Source organism: Dendrobates tinctorius, unplaced genomic scaffold (genome assembly GCF_039654945.1).
Source record: "Dendrobates tinctorius isolate UK_male_01 unplaced genomic scaffold, ASM3965494v1 ptg000156l, whole genome shotgun sequence".
Taxonomy (NCBI): domain Eukaryota; kingdom Metazoa; phylum Chordata; class Amphibia; order Anura; family Dendrobatidae; genus Dendrobates; species Dendrobates tinctorius.
Window position 1 is genome coordinate 29,726,381 of NW_027361823.1, and position 22,451 is coordinate 29,748,831.

At 42.1% G+C, this 22,451-nt stretch overlaps 1 protein-coding gene across 2 annotated transcripts in view; it reads left to right on the forward strand.

The window, feature by feature from the left end:
- The window catches only part of REEP3 (receptor accessory protein 3), a 209,254-nt gene that overhangs the window by 150,071 nt on the left and 36,732 nt on the right, over positions 1–22,451 (forward strand). For both annotated transcript variants that reach the window (XM_073548305.1, XM_073548304.1), the window contains exons 4-5: positions 5,926–6,046; positions 8,101–8,214. In XM_073548305.1, coding sequence (XP_073404406.1) covers positions 5,926–6,046; positions 8,101–8,214 — 235 coding nt within the window. The remainder of the gene's footprint in view (positions 1–5,925; positions 6,047–8,100; positions 8,215–22,451) is intronic.

Sequence of the window (22,451 nt, forward strand, 5' to 3'; positions counted from 1 at the left end):
GAGTGTATTACTGTAATGTGCTTGAACTGGGAGAGGCCAAAGTGTGCTGATAACCTGGACATAAAGCCAGACCCATGCACATTACAGCACTTTGCTTAGAGAGAGGTCCTGGATCATGACCAGAGACGCCCATCAGACCGGACCGTGCCATAAGGAGGCATTATAAAAGATATTTTTGGGGCTATACAGTGGGGGGATGGAGACTCGTATACATCTTCCTAGAATACTGTAAAAGAAGCCGTAAAGGTGGTGGTAGTATTCGGTATTGTGAAAATCTAGGGACTGTTTCCTTTAAAGGGAATCTGTCACCCCATTTTTCAAGTATCAGCTGCCAACACCGCCATCAGGGGCTTATCTACAGCATTCTGTAATGCTGTAGATAATCCCCCGATGTAACCTGAAAGATAAGAAAAATGAGTTATATTATACTCACTGGGGGGCGGTCCGGTTTTGGTCCGATGGGTGTTACGGTCCGGCGCCTCCCATCTTCTAACGGTGACGTCCTCTTTTTTGCTTCCCATCTTGGCTCGTGCGCAGGTGCACTGCTCTGCCCTGTTGAGGCTCCTGCAGAGCAGTGCGCCTGCGCAGGAGCCACGACAGGAAGCAAAGAGGAGGACGTCACCGTTAGAAGATGGGAGGCACCGGACCGCGACACCCATCGGACCAAAACCGGACCCAGACCGCCCCTGGGTGAGTATAATATAACCCTTTTTTTTTCTTATCTTTCAGGTTACATCCGGGGCTTATCTACAGCATTAAAGAATGCTGTAGATAAGCCCCTGATGGCGGTGCCAGCAGCTGATAGTCAAAAAATGGGGTGACAGATTCTTTTTAAGAATGATGTACAAAACTACGGCCCTAATAAACTCTCTCGCCTCCTCCCCAGAGCTTTCAGCTTGATATATGTAAGTAAGTTACTATAGTAACTTAAATCCATCAAACTGAAAAAGCTCACAAAGCTGTAAGAGAGGAAACAAGCCTTTTATTTTCCCGGCATAGAGGCCCCTCTGATTCTTCTTTCTTTCATTGTCCTTGGCACCGTGCCTCTCCTGACCTGGCACTGTGTAGGATCTACAGCACAACAATGTCCACTAAATTGAACATAATTACAACCCAGGGATAAAGTGCTTGGCATCTTCATTCAAGGTATTAAGGTCAGACCCCTGGATCAAACATGAATGCACATCCTATCGATATGTCGTCATCTATGGTAGAAAAGCCACTTCAGGTCTAATCTCTAATGTCTGTGGGTGACACGTGCAAATATCCAGAACCTTATGGACGTATAAATGTGCCATTCATTTTAATATTGTGTATCGGTACACTCGAATGTTACGTCTGATCTAGCAAAGTAGAGGGAACAAAAAGTACACAGTCACCCCCCCCCCCCCCTTGGTAATGAATAAGTCTTAGAAACTAAGAGAACTTTTTAGAGTGTTTAAGATTTGTTATCTGTTTCGGTAATGTCCAGGGTGGTTTATTAAAACTCCATAAACCTCTCCGTTTAACAAAACAGCTTTTTTGGACACAACGTGAATAATCCATACAGTAGTTCAGGTTCGCCAGCGTGGGTTGGTGTCCAGCTCTTTAGTCTTTAGCAGAGACAAACAGCACTGGACGTCTGCACACCTCGGCTCACGGTGAATGAGACAGCTGGTCTCCTTTTTATCTTCAGTACCATGCCCTAGGGTTGTGGATATGTGAGCATCTAGTCCCATGATCCCTCACTGCTCGTAAACCTGGCCCTGACACGCTCTATTAACTCCCTCAGCACTATACATGCTGGAGTTTGCTTTTTTTTGGGCTTACATTGTTGAAGCCATCAACCTCAGTGACGCATATCTCCGATCGAAGACCTGTCCGGCGTCCATCGTACAGGTGCTACGTGGATTTTGTAGTAGAGATGTACAAAGACAGCACAGAAATATTGATGTGCCCGTTTTATTCTAATTGCTAAGACTGATATCCATTGGAGGTGTTGTTTGGAGCCTTAATTTCACATTACATGGTACTTGATGGGGGGGAAAACGGTGCAACATGCAACTCTGTTAATCAGTGGGGTTCATCTGGCTCCAGTGGTATCTGTCTTGTGAGCAGTCTAGCGCTACGTCATGTTTTCTGTTATAAACGGGGAGGAGCACATGTAGAGCGCCACAATGTTCATGAGCCATGGATGAAAATCCTTTATTGTGGTCCCATTCAGCCTAGCGGTATTTATCAAGGTCTTATGAGGCTGCACAAATGGTTGGTGCACCTCTAATTTGTAGAATTTCAGATGAAGCCATGATGTTTGCTATATTTACATGGTCAGTGGTTTGCATCTAGGCCTACAACATATTCCCGTCAATGCGTACACATGGCTGGTGAGTTACAGGGTGTGAGTACACGGTGCTGAATAATGTTAAACTTTCCCCCACTTTATATAATGAGGGTCTCCGTGTTAATCTGTTTGCCCGGGGGAATCGTTTTCTGCAGAGCAGGATTTACGTTTTGCTACCCACTAAAACGAAAATATTTTTATATAGAAGGAAGGTCTCACCGGCTCTACACATATAGAGATGTATTGTATTCCCTTCCAGGACACGTACGAAGGTTTAGAAATTCTATCCAGCATTTGTTTCCATAAGTACAGGACACATAGCACACACCCTCCCTGGTCTTCCTGGGGCCAGCATCATACATGAAAAACAGATTTGGCAGCGGCCCCCAGTACATAATTGATTTCATGTGTTGTTCTTCCTGCCAGGGCTGTGTTTCACAATGTTGAGCATGGAGCCAGAATACACGGAGAGCTCTGAATGTTTTATTTATCCGTGGGCGTACATTTCCACTTATACAGGCATACTTCACACGGGATGTTTACCGCCGTGTCTACTCTACATGAAGTTCTCTACGCGGGTCGGAATTTTCTAATTTACAGTATGGATACGTTAAGGACAAAATTTGGATAATGAAAAACCGTGTCGGGAATTATCCAAAAATAATATTTACATATCTTTATGGAGGTTATGGATATGGCTTATGGGAGGCTTTTAGCAAAGCCCCGTTTATCTTGAACCACTTCCATTGACATAAAGGGAATAGGGTATAAAGCTGAAGAGGTGAGAGACCTTAAATCTCTGCAGTTTTCAATGCTATTTTTGTAATTATGCTGCAATGGAGTTCACTTTGTATTAATATGCATCTAAATCAAAACAGACAAGTGTCATAGACATAGTATCGCATTGGTTAACATGCCAACCTATAAATCATTACCTAAAGTGAGTGGCACAACCAGGGCTACCAGGGTCAGCGCGTCTTCCCTGACGCGCGTTTCAGATGCTCATCCTTCGTCTATGACACTTGTCTGTTTTGAATCTTGTAGTTTAATGGATATCATGGCTTTGTATGTTGATTACAGATAGGAGTATGGGGATGTGTTGGCCACATATCTTTTTTTGGCTGGTTTATTCAGCTACCTCTATAAAATTCCCATAATGTGGATTTGACTCTATACGTTTTTGCCATGGTCCTCTTAATTATTATTCGATGTGCAATGTTCAGGCTCCCCGGGTCAGAGTGTTCTTTCCCATAGCTGCGCGGTTATATCCGTGCCTGTACCATTTTTGTCTCGGTCTTTGTCTTTAACCTATCTAAAGTTGCTTGAATAAAGATTTATACTTTTTTTAATGACGGATCTGTGGTTGTTTCTTGTGGTGTTTACAACCCCCCCCCCCCCCCCCTCTCATGTTATTTTGCGATAGATCTATATTGTTGTCCTTTGCAGCTGTATCACATTTTGAGGACATACATTATGTCTGGGGTATGCCATATTATGCTGCTTTGGTTCATGAACAATTTCCATTATGGTATATTTGTGTACACTGCCTAGGACCTAGGAGACTCTCGGAATTCCCTGTGAGGGCCTCGCATTCTTAGTAATGTCCCTTGGCTCGTGCCTACAGCAAAAAGGTGGCCTCCATTATGTCTTCCGGGAGACATATCATCTGTTCACTATGATGGAGGTCGACAGAACAGCTCTGCATCAGTGGGAGTCACTGCTGCGGGACTTTGACTAATTAAAAAGCAAGAAAAGACAAGCCTAGGAGAGATCTGCGTGCTATGTGTGTTGCAAAATGTATGCAGTTTAGAAATCCCCTTGCACTGTGTACAGATAAAACTGGGGAACCTGGAGAATGCCCAGATACGGCCCCTTAGATCCCATTTGCATACCACAATAAAATGTGCATTAAAAAAAAGTACAATAATGTGTTGCACTTGTACAGACTCAGTAAATGTAATTGTTGACTTCTGTTGTAATTTGGCAGGATTTTTTTTTTTTTTTTTTTTCTGGGGGTTGGGGGATGCATAATATCTCTAGGAGCTTCAGTTACTGTTCTTTGAGGTTCATAGTAATGATGGTTGGTAAATGCCTTTTTGCTCTTAGAGAAAAATGGAAAATTTGAGCAGTTATTAATGGGGCAATAAAGATACAAGTCCATAGGGCTTACTTCATTAAAGCACTCCAGAAAAGTAGCGTACAAAAGCTTTAAAAAGTTGCAAAGACTTTGTGCAGTGGGGAGTTGCGCAACGTTTTTGCGTTTTCCATATTTTTTTTTTTGGCTACTTTTGGATGTTTTTATGCCAGTTTGGATCAATTCAGCGGAGCATGGGAGGCAAGGCCATGCCCGCTTATCAAATTCATCAAATGTGCTGGTGTTTTGTATAGTCATTAGTGCTACTCCAGCCTATAACAGGAGTAGCCTTTCTGGTACCGCACACAGGTGCATGCCACTCAGAAGAGGCACCAAATCCATTAAGTGACGTTTGCATCTTTATGAATTTGGGGATTTCTACTCCAGCAATACTGGTGTAACATGACCCTGTACTATGCCTGCCTTGATGAATTGCCCATAACACCTTCCACTGACTTGGCTTGTAAAGTTGCCTAGGTGGGTACTGTTTCTCGACACCTTAGGAACAGCACCAGTAGCGGAGGCGAGTATAAGTGTCATTTTATTGGGGGTGGGGGAAACATACTGATTGAGAAGGGATTGTCCGAGTAGTGGAGACCCTTTTTTAATTCTCCTCCAGCAGATGAATCCATCTCTCAGGTGCTACCAACTGGAGGGAGATACCATAAAAGTCAATGTCCAACCTTTTACATTGGCTTTGAAAGTTGATACAAAGTGTGCTACTCATCAGAGGGCAGAAATACCCATACCAGTCAATCCTATTACTTAAAATTTTGTATTTTTTTTACCTACTTCTTGCAGCAATATTTGGCTATAATGAGTTGATCCCAATAGTGACTGGTAATTGTCCAAGACCATTTTTGGTAGGATTATTATTATTATTTTTTCCCCAACATTAAATGTGATTGCCATTTTAGCCTTTATAATTTACTTTTTCTGAGGTTCTTTTACATCAGAACTTTTTTTTCAACATGTCTTCACATCCACATAAGACCAGAAACAGGAGATGAAGGGAAGAATCTGAAAATCTGACAAGTTAGGAGACCAGCCACGTCTCTTCAGGCAGTCTAGGAGACAAGGTCATCGAGCATGCCACATATAATTGGATGCCGCTCTCTGTCTCTCACAAACTCATCAAAACACGTCTGTTCGCGACATAGTTCAGACTTCCAGCATGTTTTTTTTTCTCCTTACTGTATTCTGACTCGCTGTCCTTATCTGACCTCACATTACTTGATACTTTCAGTACCAGACACTGAATAGCGGTTCAGATAATCACAGATTTCATCTATTTTTACTCCTTGTGTAAACCATTTGGTGGTTTCATTTTTTTTTCTGTGCATTTATAGAATATATTTTCATTTTGGCTTACACGATTGTGTATTATACAATATAGATGGCTGGATAAAATGCTAGGAACGGGCAACAGTATCTGAGATTAATCCACATTCTGCTCTCTTCGTGCTTGTAGGTTTCCTTTGTATTATGAGCTGAAGATTGGTTTTGTAATCTGGTTATTATCTCCATATACGAGAGGTGCCAGCTTGTTATATCGGAAGTTTTTGCACCCTCTTCTTTCCAAAAAAGAAAAGGTAAGGTATAACTGATAAAGAAAATGTTTTCGACTGCCGACAACCAAAGCAACTTCTTGTTGCATGGGCCTGTACTTATCCAGTAGCCAAGATGAAGTTTTTAAACCCTCATCTACTTTTTATCCATTTGTAAAGGTGGGGAAAAAGCATTAGCTACTTTTCTCATCACATTAAAATTTGCCCCCATTAAAGGGAATCTGTCACCCTTTTTTCGAATATGACCTGCCGGCACCGCCATCAGGGGCTTATCAACAGCATTCTGTAATGCTGTAGATAAGCCCCCGTTGTAACCTGAAAGAGAAGAAAAAAAGAGTTGGATAATGCTCACCCGACGTACGGTCCGATGTGTGTTGCGGTCGGACGCCTCCCATCTTCATATGATGCCGTCCTCTTCTTTCCTTCCTGTCGTGGCTCCTGCGCAGGCGTACGGCTCTGCCCTGTTGAGGGCATAGCAGAGTCCTGCAGTGCGCAGGGAGAGGTCCGGCGCCTGTGCCACTGCAGTATTCTGCTCTGCCCTCAACAGGGCAGAGCCGTACGCCTGCGCAGGAGCCACGACAGGCAGCAAAGAGGATGGCATCGTAAGAAGATGGGAGGCGCCGGACCGCAACACCCATTGGACCGGACCGCCCCCTGGTAAGTATAATCTAACTCTTTTTTTCATATCTTTCAGATTACATCGGGGGCTTATCTACGGCATTACAGAATGCTGTAGATAAGCTTCTGATGGCGGTTCCCGCAGCTCATACACGAAAAAAAGGTGACAGATTCCCTTTAACTTTCATGTGTTTCAATGCGATGAAATGCAGAAGTAACAAACTTCACCTTGACATTTAACATGATACATACCATTTGTGTTCATGGCATATGATAGTTTGCTAAATCTGTATCTTCTGCAAAAGCTTTTTTTGTAATGTATTGCGTGCTAAAATCATCTGTGCACTTTCCATTGTTTCCCCAATGTTGGATATTTAAGGGTTATTCCGAAGATAGCAAGTCAACCCTCCTAGGAGATGGAATAACTTGCTGATTGTTGTGGGCTTGATCACTGGGTTCCCAATTTCAAGAATGAGGCTCTGGAACAAGGGAATCGGGCTCCTCAGAAAACAGTCTTGAATGTAGCGGATGTGCACATGCTCCATTTATTGTCTGTGGAGATGCCAGCGACTGCCCAGTACAGTGCTGGATAGGGAATGACTTATTGGGATCAACCATGTAAAGGACTGTCTGACAGCCTCCATGGTTGAGCTCTAATAAATTGTTAGATTTAGCTATCTTGGTGTGCAAGGTGAAAGTTTCTGCAATCCTAGAGAGTATCTTGCATGGGTCCTATTCCTTTTGATAATACTTGTGCAACTGTACCACCCCATGTATAGTTGGAACTAAAGGGACACTTTAAAGCATCTCTCTTTAAGACCGCTCATATCCTTATGCCCCTACAATGGTAGATCACTGTCATTTATGGGACCTTCATTTATGAGCCAGAAAAGTTGTTCTCTAAGAGCAAGACTGGCTTTAGTGGACTCCTTCCATATGTGCATCAACAGTGGTGGCCATCCATTTCAAAAGATCGGAAGGCCGGCACTATTGCAAGTATATAACACTGAAGTATGCAATGCTGCTTAAAAGAGAACGCCAGCGTGGTGCCCAACTAAGCAGCCATATAATCTTCAAAAAGTATTAGAAAAAATAAGTGGCACATCAGATGAAGCACAATTTTATGCGAAACAGCTGTCTCCCTGCCCGTGTGTCTTCATTTTGTATTCCTATATGACCTTGGAATAAAAAAAGCACCGAACAATACGCCAGTTCTCGTAAAACAATGTTGGCCATTAATTTGTACAATTTGTCATCCAAATCTTCTATGGCCATTGGCCAGGTGACAAGTTTTGTTTGTGGGAATACCGCTTCATAAAACTCGAGAGAATATCACTAGGGTTAGGTTTATCGGCAGCACTTTTATTGTAAGAAGTGAAGCTGCATCTCTCCCGATTTTTGCTTCTAATGTCTTCTATGTTTTAGTCGTGAGTAACAGATGTTCTGTTTTTCCTGACCAGGAGATTGATGAGTACATTATTCAAGCCAAAGAAAAGGGCTATGAAACCATGGTGAACTTTGGCAAGCAAGGCTTGAATCTTGCTGCTAGTGCTGCTGTGACCGCTGCTGTGAAGGTGAGAGTCCTGCTTTGGTACTCGTTAGCGCACAGTTATAATTATTTCTCCTTGTAAAACACCGCTTAGATCATTACTTAATTTCCACTGCCTTTCAGCCTACTTGGCTGTTCTTTATTTTCTTATTGAATATGCTGAAGTCGAGCAGCAAGATGTTGAATTTTACAATTGGTTTAAGTTATCGAGCAACTTATTTTTGGTTGTTTTTAGGAGTGTAATGATATTAAATTCATGGCTGACGTGTGCCAGTCCTATAGGTGATAGTTTAGGAAATATGGACATTGGGAACATCATTTTCCAGTATTTGGAGGCTCTACAGATGCATTACATAAAGGGACCCATCTGCTGCACTCAGCGTATTTGTCAAGGAGCTAAATTGCAGGAGGGGGGGTAGCTGCTATTTGCCAATTGATACTGCAGGGAAATGAGGCGCTATTGTAGTCATTTAGAGGAGACGTTATCCGTGTAAAAGGACCGGTTTACAATGTGTGAATGACGCCAATCTTGTGCAAATAGGAGGACTTATGGGGGGTGGGGGATTACAAATTGGTGGGCTTGTCTGTGTTGTCCATAAATGCTAATAAGGCATATGTACAACCTCTTTTAAAGGGAAGGTGCCATCCAAAAAATTTTTTTTTCAGCAATTGAAAAAATGTAAAGAATTAATGTTTACATTTTCTTAAATATTATCATTTGATTTTAATTTTGCAAAATATGAAAAATAATTTTAAAAAGTTTGGCATTTCCACTTGTTAACACTAGGGGGAGCAGCTACTGAAATCTGGCACAAAAACCTATGACATCTAGGAACACAGTGAGCAGCCATTTTGATGGGGCCTGCAAAGTTACTGACTGTCTTTGCATGTAAAGTCTGGATCAGAACGGCCATCAATCAGCCTGATCCAGACTTTGCAGGCAAAGACCCCATTCCCCTCCTCAGATCCTGTCCTGGCGATGTGTGAAAGCAAGGCGACAGGCGCAGTCTGGGGTGACGCTGGGAAGCAGGATGGGGGAAATGTAGCCATACAGTAACGATAAAAATGAGACCCCTCTCTTCAGCTGCCTCACCAGCCCTCCCCTGACTGCACCTATTACCCCTGACCCGTGTGCAGGTGCTCAGCCAGAACCACCCTAGAACGGGTCCCCTTTCAGCAGATAATACTGCCATAGTGTTCTCACATAATACCGCCATATAGTTCATACCACCATGTAGATCACACATAAAACCAGCAGGGTGACAGCAGCACAGAGTATTTCAGGAGAGCAGTATCACACGGGATAGGATTAGATACACGGCTCAGCAGACAGCATCACACAAGAGAGGATTAGATACACGGCTCAGCAGTCAGTATTACACAGGATAGGATTAGATACATGGCTCAGCAGTCAGTATCACACAGGATAGGATTAGATACACGGCTCAGCAGTCAGTATCACACAGGAAAGGATCAGATACACGGCTCAGCAGGCAGTATCACACAGGAGAGGATTAGATGCACGGCTCAGCAGTCAGTATCACACAGGGGAGGATTAGATACACGGCTCAGCAGGCAGTATCACACAGGAGGATTAGATGCACGGCTCAGCAGTCAGTATCACACAGGGGAGGATTAGATACACGGCTCAGCAGACAGTATCACACAGGAGAGGATTAGATACACAGCTCAGCAGACAGTATCACACAGGAGAGGATTAGATACACGGCTCAGCAGACAGTATCACACAGGAAAGGATCAGATACACGGCTCAGCAGGCAGTATCACACAGGATAGGGTTAGATACACGGCTCAGCAGTCAGTATTACACAGGATAGGATTAGATACACAGCTCAGCAGACAGTATCACACAGGAGAGGATTAGATACATGGCTCAGCAGACAGTATCACACAGGAGAGGATTAGATACATGGCTCAGCAGACAGTATCACACAGGATAGGATTAGATACACAGCTCAGCAGACAGTATCACACAGGAGAGGATTAGATACATGGCTCAGCAGACAGTATCACACAGGAGAGGATTAGATACATGGCTCAGCAGACAGTATCACACAGGAGAGGATTAGATACATGGCTCAGCAGACAGTATCACACAGGAGAGGATTAGATACACGGCTCAGCAGTCAGGATCACACAGGAAAGGATTAGATACACGGCTCAGCAGTCAGGATCACACAGGATAAGATTAGATACACTGCTCAGCAGGCAGTATCACACAGGATAGGATTAGATACACAGCTCAGCAGGCAGTATCACACAGGAGAGGATTAGATACACGGCTCAGCAGTCAGTATCACACAGGAGAGGATTAGATACACGGCTCAGCAGTCATTATCACATGAGACATTATTACAGATATGCCCACACTGGTGAAACTTCCAGCCCCCCCATACACTAGACTATGGGCTGTATAAGTCACTGTCCTCCTCAGACAGCCATAAAAGCAAAGGTGTCAGATTACCGGCGATCACTGGGGCTGAGAGTGAGGAGACAGAGCAGAAGAACACAGTAGAGCAGGAAGCACAGGGCCGAGCCTGGAGTAAGCAGGACAGAGGAGCATAGAGGAAAGTCACCCGCACTCACCACTCTCCATCCTCCGGCTCCAGTGAGCGCTTCTCTCCTCTGCTGACCACCTTCTCCTTTTCTTCAGCCTCTCCTCACAACACAGGACCTGTTATGCCACAAGTGGTCCTGTGATAGAGGGTAAGTGGAGCTCAGCAGACAGCACTGGGCTACAGTAAAATGGCGCCCAGCCACACCTACAGCAGTGAATGGTGCAGCCCACAGGGGCGTGCCCAGTTCACTGCTAATGAGGCTGCAATGTGGGGTCGGGAGTCGACCGCAGTCTCCTATGTCCAGGGACGGCCATGTTTGCAGACTGTATGAGTCCTCCACAGATCTGCAAATCAAGATGGCAGCGCCCAGTGGCTACATGAAAACATTATTACAAACAAACCATAAATCCTGGTTAGTACAACATTTGCTGAAACAACATGTTTTGTTACTTACTATTTTTTTGCAAATTATATAAAATTGCGGCACCTTTCCTTTAAAGAGTAACTGTGATTCCATTTATTTTTGTTCATAAATGAATAATACACAAGAACATAAGAAACTTTGTAATACATCAATTTAGAGAAATCTGCTTCTTTCTTCTCCTGGACTGATGATTCATTATCTTTCGGGGTTAAAGCTGTCTTCAGTAAGTACAGATTATAATATCACTGTCAGATGACAGTTGGGGCTCAGTGTTCTATGGAACTTGCATTCTCTGCCTTTAGCTCATCCTCTTCCATAGAACTTTATAAGCTCCAACTGTCATCTCCTTTCTCAGCAATGGGATATAGGCTTCATAGATTTTTATCCGTGAATTGAGAATATTTAAGAATAAATTATCAATCCATGAAAATATACAAGCAAGTTGTGATATATTAGAAAGATTCTTATGTTCATATATACTATTGATGTATAAATAAAAAAATAAGTTAATCGTTACTCCTTAAGGTGGACTGGTCCTGATTTTACTACCTTCATTATGGTGTGAAAATGCACTGAATGTTCAGGTTGCTATTGTATGCAGTGACCAAGCTTGCTGTCGGCCATACCCCTGACAACTTACCTGAGTGCAAGTTCTTCCAGTCGGATTACTGTGCAGTACCTTTGCCTAAACATACCGTGCACATCGGATAAGTCATTCGAAGTCGCTGATCTCAACAGGACCAGCTGACCATCTCACATATATAATGGCCTCCCCCTTTCACCTCCAGCAGATGATGTGTAAGAGAAGGGTCGCCCGTTCCCTCTTGTTTTTCAAGGGAAACAATCTGCTGCCAGGGTGTTGTGTGGCTTACTTCTTTCTCCCTATAGAAAGCACATGTAGGTTTGTCCCAGCGCCTGTGTATGGGGGTTGTCGGGACTGATGGCTGTCTGACAGCACGGCTGTCTCTTACCCTTTCCACAAGTAAAAAATAGAAACATTTCACCCCATCACCTGTTAACACGGAGACAACGGTTTTAGAAAAGCGCCGTTTCGGCTAGTCACCAACTGAATTAGGAGGTTCCCATCTATTTTGCAGAGAGAGAGATCGTGTGGGAGGTCACCTAAATATGAGTGTTAGACGTTGGTTGAGCAATAATCTCAGTAGCAATCGCGGGCTCTACAACCAATTAATCATTGAGTTATACTATAAAATGAAAGCTTTTTGAGGAAACAAGCAGTAAGATCTCCATATTCAAGACTTGGGTTTATATTCTTGATGAGACCGTCAATTAATAGGACACGTGGTCAAGCCACCAAGGAGTCCGGCAGATGTCCGCCCAGTGGTGAAGTAAGGTCACCTGCACAGCTTGTGGGTGGAAAATGTTTGTCGAATCGGTAGTTGATCTGGGAATCCTTTCTTAATAAATTCCTTTTTTTCCCCTCTATTTTTCTTATTTCTGCTGCCTTGGCTAATTCTTATTCAGCAACCTATCTACTGTTCACCCTCAATCAAGTGAAGGTAAATGGTCACTATCTCCGAGCATGGCATATCCGCTCACACCAGTGCTCTATAGTGTGGTTTAACATACTAGAACTGGCTTACTAAAAGATATAATCCACTGAAAGATGACTGAGAATTGAACAGGCAATTAACAATACACAGAAAATAACTTGACCTCCGCTTCTCATTAAAGTCTAGAATACTTTTGCTTTTATTTTGCGTATTTGAAGCTGGTAATTAAAAAAAACAACCTAATTACTGCTTGTTTTATTGCTACTTGATATTTTTCAGAATATTTTGAATGTACTGGTTGCACTTGTTTTATTACCATGTATTTAGGAGATTGGAATATACTCATGATCCATCTAATGAAAGAACAAAGTGGCGGGCCCATGTCTGCCGGCGTCCATGGTCGAGTCTTGGTAATGGCAGGGAGCCTGCTCTATGCCGGCGCCCAATACGGACCATATGAGTACAGTGCAGTGCTCAAAAGCAAAGCGTCGCCCTCGTGTATTGTATTGCATTACATGCAGAACACAGACACCTTGTATTTGAAAATGACTCATTTATTTGCAGATTACAGAAATTGGACTCTAAATGTCAGCTTGCAGCCTGTTATTTTCTTCTACCTCCCTCACTGATGCTTAATTAATGAAATAGAATCACAAGGCTAAATTTAAGTAAAAAAGTGTTTGCTTTTCCAGCTAAAAGTTTATCTAGAAATCCTTGGTTTATACTGGTTGACATGGCTGCTTTATTCCAGAAAGCGCCAGAATCTACATACTTGTCCATGGGCTTTGTCTGATTCTGCACCAGTCCTAAGGCCTCTTTCTCATGTTGGTGTCTCAGGTACGTATGATGACAGTTTTCACACACACGTACCGGAGACACCTGCACACATAGACCCTTACAAGTGACTGGGTCTGTGCACATCTGTGTGTTTCCATGAGCCGTATGACAATGGGCAAAATACGCTGACATGTCCATTTTTTTGTTTTGTTTTTTTTTTCTATTAACAGAATAACGGACTGCAAAACATCCCGCACATGTGCACACTGACACACAGGTGACATCAGTGTGTTATTAGTACCACATGTACTGGCGCCTGAGAAGCAGCGGTACAGTTAGCGCTGTTTCCCGGCCCCGAGTGCTGAAGACTGCTCTCATTATTCTCCCCTGCTCTGCCTGGGATCAGTGCTAGCATAGGAGAATGTTGATGGTTATTTTCCACTGACAACAGCAAGAGCAGACAGCAGTTGATGGGGACTACTACTCCCATCAGCCTACACCTGCTGCCGCTAATAACAGTGAGAGCAGACGGTGGCTGATGGGAGTATTCATCAGCCGGCACCTGCGCTATAAATTAAAAAAATAGCGTGGGTTTCCCTGTATTTTTCATAACCAGCCAGGCTGTAGCCTGCAGCTGTCAGTTTCAGCAAGACTGGTTATCAAGAATAGAGGGGTCCCCATGATGTATTTTTTAACTATTGTGGTACAGTAAAGGGTGTTTTACTGGATGGAAGATATGTTTCTCCCAGCAGATTAATGTTTGGCCGGGTTTTTCCCTCCAGACGGGACCTGCGATGTCAGGGTCACGTGATCAGCCCATGTGATGTCTACCTCACTGGTGGGTGGGGTTAGGCCCTATGTAATGGAGGTTGATAATTGCCACAGTGTGAGTGTGTTTCTGGAAGCTACAGGAACTTGTGTGGACTCAGCCGAGACTTGTATACAGAATTCCCGTGCTGCAGGACTATAGCAGCAAGACTCGGAAGAACCCTGGAAATTGCACCTGGCGGATGCCGCAGGACCTGGCAGCCGCTTATTTACGCCCGTCTCGTGCAAGGGGTGAGTCTGGGACCAGTGGTTCTCCAAGCTGGAGTATGTGTTTGGTTTTCCTTATGTTCTGTTAAGCTGCTGGTTACTGAGTGACATTAAAACCACTGGAATAGGACTTTATGCCTGTGTGTTGCCTCGTTACTGCCGCCCGGCTATTGCCTACCAGAGCGAATCCCTACACTATTTAAATTAATAATTAAAAAAAAAAATAGCAGCTTGCAGCAACCCAGAAAAGGCACTTTGGCTCCATGCACCATTGATAAGTTCTGTGCATCCTCGGTAGGGCCTGCCACTAGTTCCAAAAATGATTATCCAAGAGTCCAGGGGATAATCATTAAAAATTATGATTGCTGAAGTTTGAGGCTTGAGAGAGGTCAGACATGGGCAAAACATTGGGGGTTTTCCTGTTTGTGTGATTTTTTTTTTTTTTTTTTTTTTTTTCCTATGAAGTAGAACTCTATCTTTTAAAGATTTTCCTCTGGTGCCTCGGGATTCTTGGATACTCTACTGGTTTTTGTATATCTGCTCTTTTCAATTTAATGAGCCTGAGCTGCAGTGCCAGACACAACCTGAGGACAGACTTGACACTATTTCTGGAAGGATGTCAGCATAGTTCTCTTATCCTGTGCTACCCTGTTTCTGTATCTGTATGTAGGAGATGATCAGTAGCGAACTAGTTGTTTTGTGCCGTGTAGTCCTCCTGCTTTGTTACCCCCCCACCACACAGTTTAACAGCTTTCTGCCTATGCACAGTGTACACAATTGTTAATCCGAGGTTTTGGTGGGATTATACAGAGCTCATCATTCAGACAACTGGTAGATCTGCAGCAGAGAAAATAGTGATTTTTATCAAAATGAAAGTAAGCAGCCTAGTAAGTGATACATTGCTGGTATCTGTGCTCCTGCCTCTACAGCATGCTGTTCTCAGAATACATAACAAAAACCTGCTGATAGATCCTTTTTACCTTTACAAATGTGTATAATCAGATTCTCTGACGCTCCTCCATGCCTTCTGGCGGTGTTTTTGATGATCTCTTCCCTATCTCTTGGTAAGTGAGTGACGGTAGCAATTTGCTACAGCAGTCATGCGCAGACCACATTGGAAGCAAGACCTGGAGTGTAGAGGCAGAAATTTGCAAAAAGAGTGCAGGCAATAGCTTTTTCTTAAATTTTTTTAATTTTTGCTTCATCACTCTGGGGCCACATGCAAACTTATGAAGGAGCCTTTTTGTCGTTAACTAACCTTTGGTGGAAAAAAAAAAATTATCACAAGCTTTTACATGAAAAAAAAAATCAGAAGGAAGTTGTCAAACTCAATTTTTCTCCCCTAAGATTATTTGCCCTTGAATCATGAGAATGTCCAAATCTTCATAAAGTATTGTCACCAGGAGAATAGCGGGCACATTGATCTTCTGTAAGTCAATGAGTTGTCTTCAGCAGATGAGCGGTGACTGGTTTAGGCCTGTTTCACACCTCCGTTTTTTGACGTCAGTCAAAATCTGCCAATTTTCGAAAAAAACAGATCTGCCAAAAAAGGGGTGGATCAGTTTTTTCCCCCATAGACTTATATTAGCGTCCCACCCGGTTTTTGGCGGATCCGTCAAAATTTAAACTAGAACAACGTGGGAAGGGAAGCAAAAGGCCAGAAAAAGCCATACACCTGGCAAATGCTATTGAGAACTCTATTAGAAGTGGAAAGGAAGAACAAAGACAAAAGAATCTAAATAATAAAAATATTGGAGAAAGAGAAACCAATCACAAACTAAAATGTTTCTATACTAATGCACAAAGCATGGGCAACAAACAAGGTCAAGGAAATTCTTATCCTCTCTTGCTGACAACTTTATCTTCCAAAAGGTAGGGGAGAAAACAAGGGGAACTGCTACCTTGGATCTAATCCTTATAAACAGGGAGGAAATGGTCGAGGAGGTAAAAGTGGCTGGGACCCTAGGAGGTAGCGACCATGCCATTTTAGAATTTTGGATAACTAGAGGAGGAAGACCTGTGAAGACTCAGACGTCAAGGTTAGATTTCAGAAAGGCAGATTTTTAAGGGATTCGGAAAGGGAATTGGAGGGATTCAATGGCTGGATATCCTTAAAGACAAAAATGTCCAGTAAGGATGGGAAATCTTGAAAAATGAAATTCTTAAAGCACAATTGTTAACAATTTCAAAAAGTGGGAAGAATAGGAAGCATTTAAGGAAACCAGGATGGATGAACACAGAACTTAAGCACACGCTAAAAAGGAAGAAATAAATGTTTATAAAATGGAAAGAGGGAGGCATATCTAAAGAATATAATGTCTGCAGAACCTGCAGGGCACAAATCAGATTAGCTAAAGCTGACAATGAATTGAGGCTTGCAAGAGATGTCAAAAGCAATAATAAAGGATTTTGGGGATATGTAAAAAGTAAAAGGAAAGTCAAAGATGCTATAGGATTTTTACAGGATGAAAATGATGAAATGGTAAGACAGGATGTTGAGAAGGCCGCACTTTTAAATTCCTATTTTGCATGTTTTCTCTCAGAAAGGAAATGTAACATCAACTGTTCTTCACTGTCCTATTAAGGGAATAGAAGAATCCAGGATATCTATAAACAGAAAGATAGTGAGGAAAAACTTAGCTAGCCTAAATGAATTCAAGACTCCAGGTCCAGTTGAATTACACCCCAGAGTACTGAAGGAGATAGCAGAAGAAATTTTTGAGCCCCTCTCCATAATCTTTGAAAAATCTTCAAAAAGCGGAAGAAGGTGGACCCAGGCAACTATAGGCCGGTGAGTCTGCCTTCTATACCAGGAAAGATCTTTGAGCAAATTATTAAACAACATGTATGTCAGTACCTGGATAAGAATGAAGTGATTAAACAGAATCAGCATGGGTTTGTAACTAATAAGTCATGTCAGACTAACTTAATTTCCTTCTATGACGGAATCACTGATTGGGTGGATCAAGGAAATGCTGTAGATATAGTATATCTTGACTTCAGCAAAGCATTTGACAAAGTCTCTCATACAATCCTTATTGAAAAAATGACTAAGTATGGAATGGACAAGGCAACTGTTAGGTGAATTCATAACTAGCTTAGTGATCGGACCCAAAGAGTGGTCGTAAATGGCTGCACATCCAGTTGGAAGAATGTCTCAAGTGGGGTACCACAGGGCTCTGTCCTGGGCCCTGTATTGTTCAACATCTTTATCAACGATTTAGATGAAGGAATTGAGGGTAAACTGATTAAATTTGCTGATGACACAAAGCTAGGAGGGATAGCTAATACTAGAGAAGAGAGAGAGGATTCAAAAAGATATAAATAAACTGGAGCAGTGGGCAGCAACTAACAGAATGGTTTTTAACAGGGAAAAATGCAAAGTACTACATCTGGGCAATAAAAATGAAAAAAGCATATACAGAATGGGAGGAATAGGGCTAAGCAACAGCACATGTGAAAAAGACTTGGGTATACTAATAGATCACAGACTGAATGAGTCAACAGTGTGATGCAGCAGCAAAAAAGGCAAATACAATTCTAGAATGTCTCAACAGAAGCATACAGTCTAGATCACGTGAAGTCATTATTGCCCTCTACTCCTCTTTGGTCAGACCTCATCTGGAATACTGTGTCCAGTTTTGGGGACCACATTTTAAAGACATCAACAAACTGGAGCAAGTTCAGAAAAGAGCGACCAGAATGATGACCGGTCTGCAAACCCTGTCTTATGAGGAAATTTTGCAGGATTTGGGAATTTTTAGTTTGCAAAAGAGAAGACTGAGAGGAGACTTAATAGCTGTCTACAAATATCTAAAGGGCTGTCACATTGTAGAAGGATCAACTTTATTCTCATTTGCACAAGGAAAGACTAGAAGCAATGGGATTAAACTGAATGGGAGGAGACACAGATTAGATATTAGAAAAATCTTTTTGACAGAGTGATCAATGAGTGGAACAGGCTGCCATGAGAAGTGGTGAGTTCTCCTTCATTGGAAGTCTTCAAACAGAGGCTGGGCGGACATCTGACTGGGATGATTTAGCGAATCCTGCTTTGAGCAGGGGGTTGGACAAGAAGACCCAGGAGGTCCCTTCCAACTCTACGATTCTATGATTCTAAAATGAAATGCTTTGTGGAAGGTATGATAACCATTGCACGTTGAATTTTCTGCAATTTGCATTACTCTTAAAACCGGTGGGTTCATAGCTAAATGCACAAGCCTGAATCGGCGTCCTCAGACGAATAAATCTCTAAGTAAACATGAAAGCAAATGGGAAAACAAAACATTTGTCCCCGATGGCCCTTTTTAATGGTACCTTTTTAAATAGTCGGTATAGTTTTGTAAAAGCCACACGTCTCGACATCACTTAATTGTATTCCAGGTTATTTGCTCCCCCTCTCCTCCCACTCCTACTTCATTCTACATCTGCAGCTGTCGCCGTACATTGTGCCGCATGTTACTGGGCTCTGAATGCAAATGAATAATTTAGCCTAATTTGTTTGTGTTCTGTATCCTGTATTATCTATAATCTAGCTCATTCAGGGACATTAAGGCAAGCAAGACATTGAAGGTTGGAATCATGACAACGGGGTCTCGTCATGTATTATAGGGCCCTGAAAGAAAATCACCATACCTACCGTAATTCAGTCATTATGACCAAATTGTGTAAATGTAAAGTCATAGATGCTGAACTGTATTGCAGCTTTGCTATTAACTTGAGGCCATGTTCACTCCACGTCTGGCGTATGTCCAGCATATACCTAAGAATGTGATCCCATTCTGTATACATACCCAATAATGGACTGAACAAGTGCCCCTTGGCATAGGCAAGTAGGTGGTGTCATTATTTTTTTTTTTCTTTCTCAGGTCTGTTAAATTCGTTATCTGGGTATCTAAAATAATAACAAAAACACTACTCAACAGTTTTACTTTTATTTCCTATGGTTTATTAGATTTTTTCATTAGCTCCGCCCTCTTCGCCGGTTAGGGGGAAAAAGTGCTTTTACTCTTGGAGGGTTGTCAGAACATCATCACATCATAAAAATTTTATTTTTGGGAACTTGACACAGTCTTGAAATGGAGAAAGGGGACAGATGAAAAAGATTAAGCATATTGGTAACAATGAAAGACTGTTTTAGGCCCTTGAAAAACATTAGTAAAAAAGTGTAATCCATTCCAGCACATAATATAAGGGCATCCTGCTAAGAAAATTTTTTTTTTTTTATATTTGCCATGTCTTAAAATTAATTTATTTTATAAAATTGAGTGGTAAGTCTGTGACTATATATTGGGTGAATCATAAACATGGAAAGGAGTGACACAAATATTGTTTTCGGTGGATCTTGTCCTGGTTGGCAACCTATTGGTATAATTGAATTGAATATTTTTCACATTTCAAAAAAAAAAAAATTGCTGAACAACCCGTGAAGACTAGTCCATGTAGACCCACACAGATTCAGTGTTGTCCCTTCTGCATTATTCTCGAGTTTAAGATTTCAGTACATAAAACTGGAACTGCATCTTTTTTCCATAACGGTGTGTGTGGTGTGTTAGACAACGTGAAATTTTTTTTCATTGGCTTTTTAGAACGGATTCATCTTTAAAATTGACATTTAAAAAAATATTGGAAATAGTCACCAATCACGGCCACGCCAACAAATTTTACATAAATCAATAGTAGTGTCATATGTAAGAAACTTTACAATCAGGGCTGTGGAGTCTGAGTCATGGCTTACTGACTCCATAGCCCTGGGATGAGGGATTCAGAGTCATGGAGATTGAGGAGTCTGAGTTGGAGGTTTGGCTTACTGACACCACAGCCCTTTTTTTAATATCTTGTTGGAGAAATGTTTTTTTTTCCCCCTCCATTTCTGAGCCACTTCTGGTTACACAGCATATTGAAGTCTGTGGTCAGGGGAGAAGTGAGAAAGCAGAGTGAGGAGCACTCAGCACAGCTAGAGACCAGGCAGACACAAATCGAGCTGCTTCTCACTGCGCTATAGAGAGCTCTCTCCGTGAACGTTGTATAGGAGACAGCACAGGAGCTTGTCTCTACGCACTAGCTCAGAGTCAACTATGAAGTAATCTGAAATATGTCAGCTTTGTTTTTTTTTATTTTTTTTATATACTCCCTTTCAGAAACTTAAAGCAATGATCTGGTGTTTTTTATTTACATGGGTTGTGCACTTTTAGGTGCCGTAACTTATCAGCGTCCTTTTTTAAAGGTTTTTTTCTTTCATTGGACAATTTTGTATAGAAAACCCAATGTTGTAATACCACAGTACACAACACCCAGTTTCCGGTGGGGGGACAGTTTTGTTCCCAATCAAAATAATGCCTCTCGACTAGTTGCCCACTAAATAGCACAGTTATAAACTATTTTTTTTTGTTTCTTTTGCTATTAGCACAAACAAAATAATAAAAAAAAAATGATTGTGGGTCGGAGTACTAACAGAGCAGTGAATTCATGGTGGCGGTTTGGCAGATTTGAGCAAGCTATCAGGTTCCATTTTAAAAATTTATCTTTTAATTTGTTATTCAGCAGAATCTACTAATCTGGTAAAGCATGGTAAATCTTTAGAAAGTATTACAAATCTTAGCACTTTAAATAAGTCTGTACTGTATAATGTAGGATCAGACTGGTCCTCTGAAACAAGGGACGCTTTCCACCTGAATCAATCTAAAAGCCCCATGTATTAATTCATAATATCCTAATAGGGTACATAAAACCGGGTTTCCTAAACAGTGATTTTTTTTAACATTTTTTTTATTTCGAATAAATCTCTAGTAGTGTTTCCCTGCTGAGTTGGTTGGTGAATGAAAGTAAAGCATATTGTTACAGCGTGTCAGTGGCTTTCCCTTGACTTTGTGTTTGCATTCCTTTTTTATTGTGGTGTGATAAACCACATTGGTGGTTTTTTCTTTTGCAATGGCACGTGTGCTGCTGTATGTACATGTAAGGCCTCTTGCTGGGATCTGGCTTACACATGTAGAAGTGATCAACTTGTAAGCTAAGTTCAGCCGATTTGAGAATTGGGTTATCTATCATATTGATTACGTGTCCAGTGTATGGTGACGGGTAGAAGATCTCAGACATCCAAGAGATTGCACTGGGCAACGCCAAAGGTTTTCTCTGCAATGTGATAAAAATGACTTCAGTTGGGACCTTACTGCCTGTTCAAATAGTTTTTCCCTCATGAAGTTTAATGCTGCTATTAATTATTTAAATAGGAACCTATTTGCCCAATTATTTAATTAACTAAGATTCTGGTTTAGTGGCCACAGTGGTAGTCCTTGGCTGCCAAACCAGAGCACGGTGAACCTCCTGTACCTGCTGGCATTCCCGGTTCCTCTGATTTAGTAGTCCTCTTTTGTAGCATTACTCAATCATGATGTTGTGCCGCTACTGCTCATCATTAGAGGCACTGAGGATGTAGGCAGGTAGCTGGAGGTTCAAAGTGGAATGGACCAGCAGTGGCTGCGGAATACCGATGGATCAGGTTCCTGAAGATCTTTCTGATCAAGTCTAGTAAGACACATGTGCTATGTGCTGCCAAAGTTTGCAGAAGCGGTGCATTACAGGGGTTGTGACCTACTAATTTTTATTGGGCACAAGGTTTTGTATAAAGAAATATTCCCTAACTAGACCCCAGTCTCTCTTGTACCGCTAATTGCTCCCCTTCAGTCTCCTTCCTCTTCTAGCTGGAGCTCTCACGTGGGTAGTGCGGCCACTGATCGGCTACAGCCTTGACATTCATCAACTTGTAAGAAACTGTCTCTCTTCCTTTTTAGGAGTGTTAAAATGTCGGGTAGGTGAGAATCTATTAAAGGGAATGTCCAGTGAGAATAAGTTATTATATACTGAGGATAGGTGATAAACTTGCTGATCGGGGTGGTGTATCATTCCTGGGATCGTCTCCGTTCATCAGAAC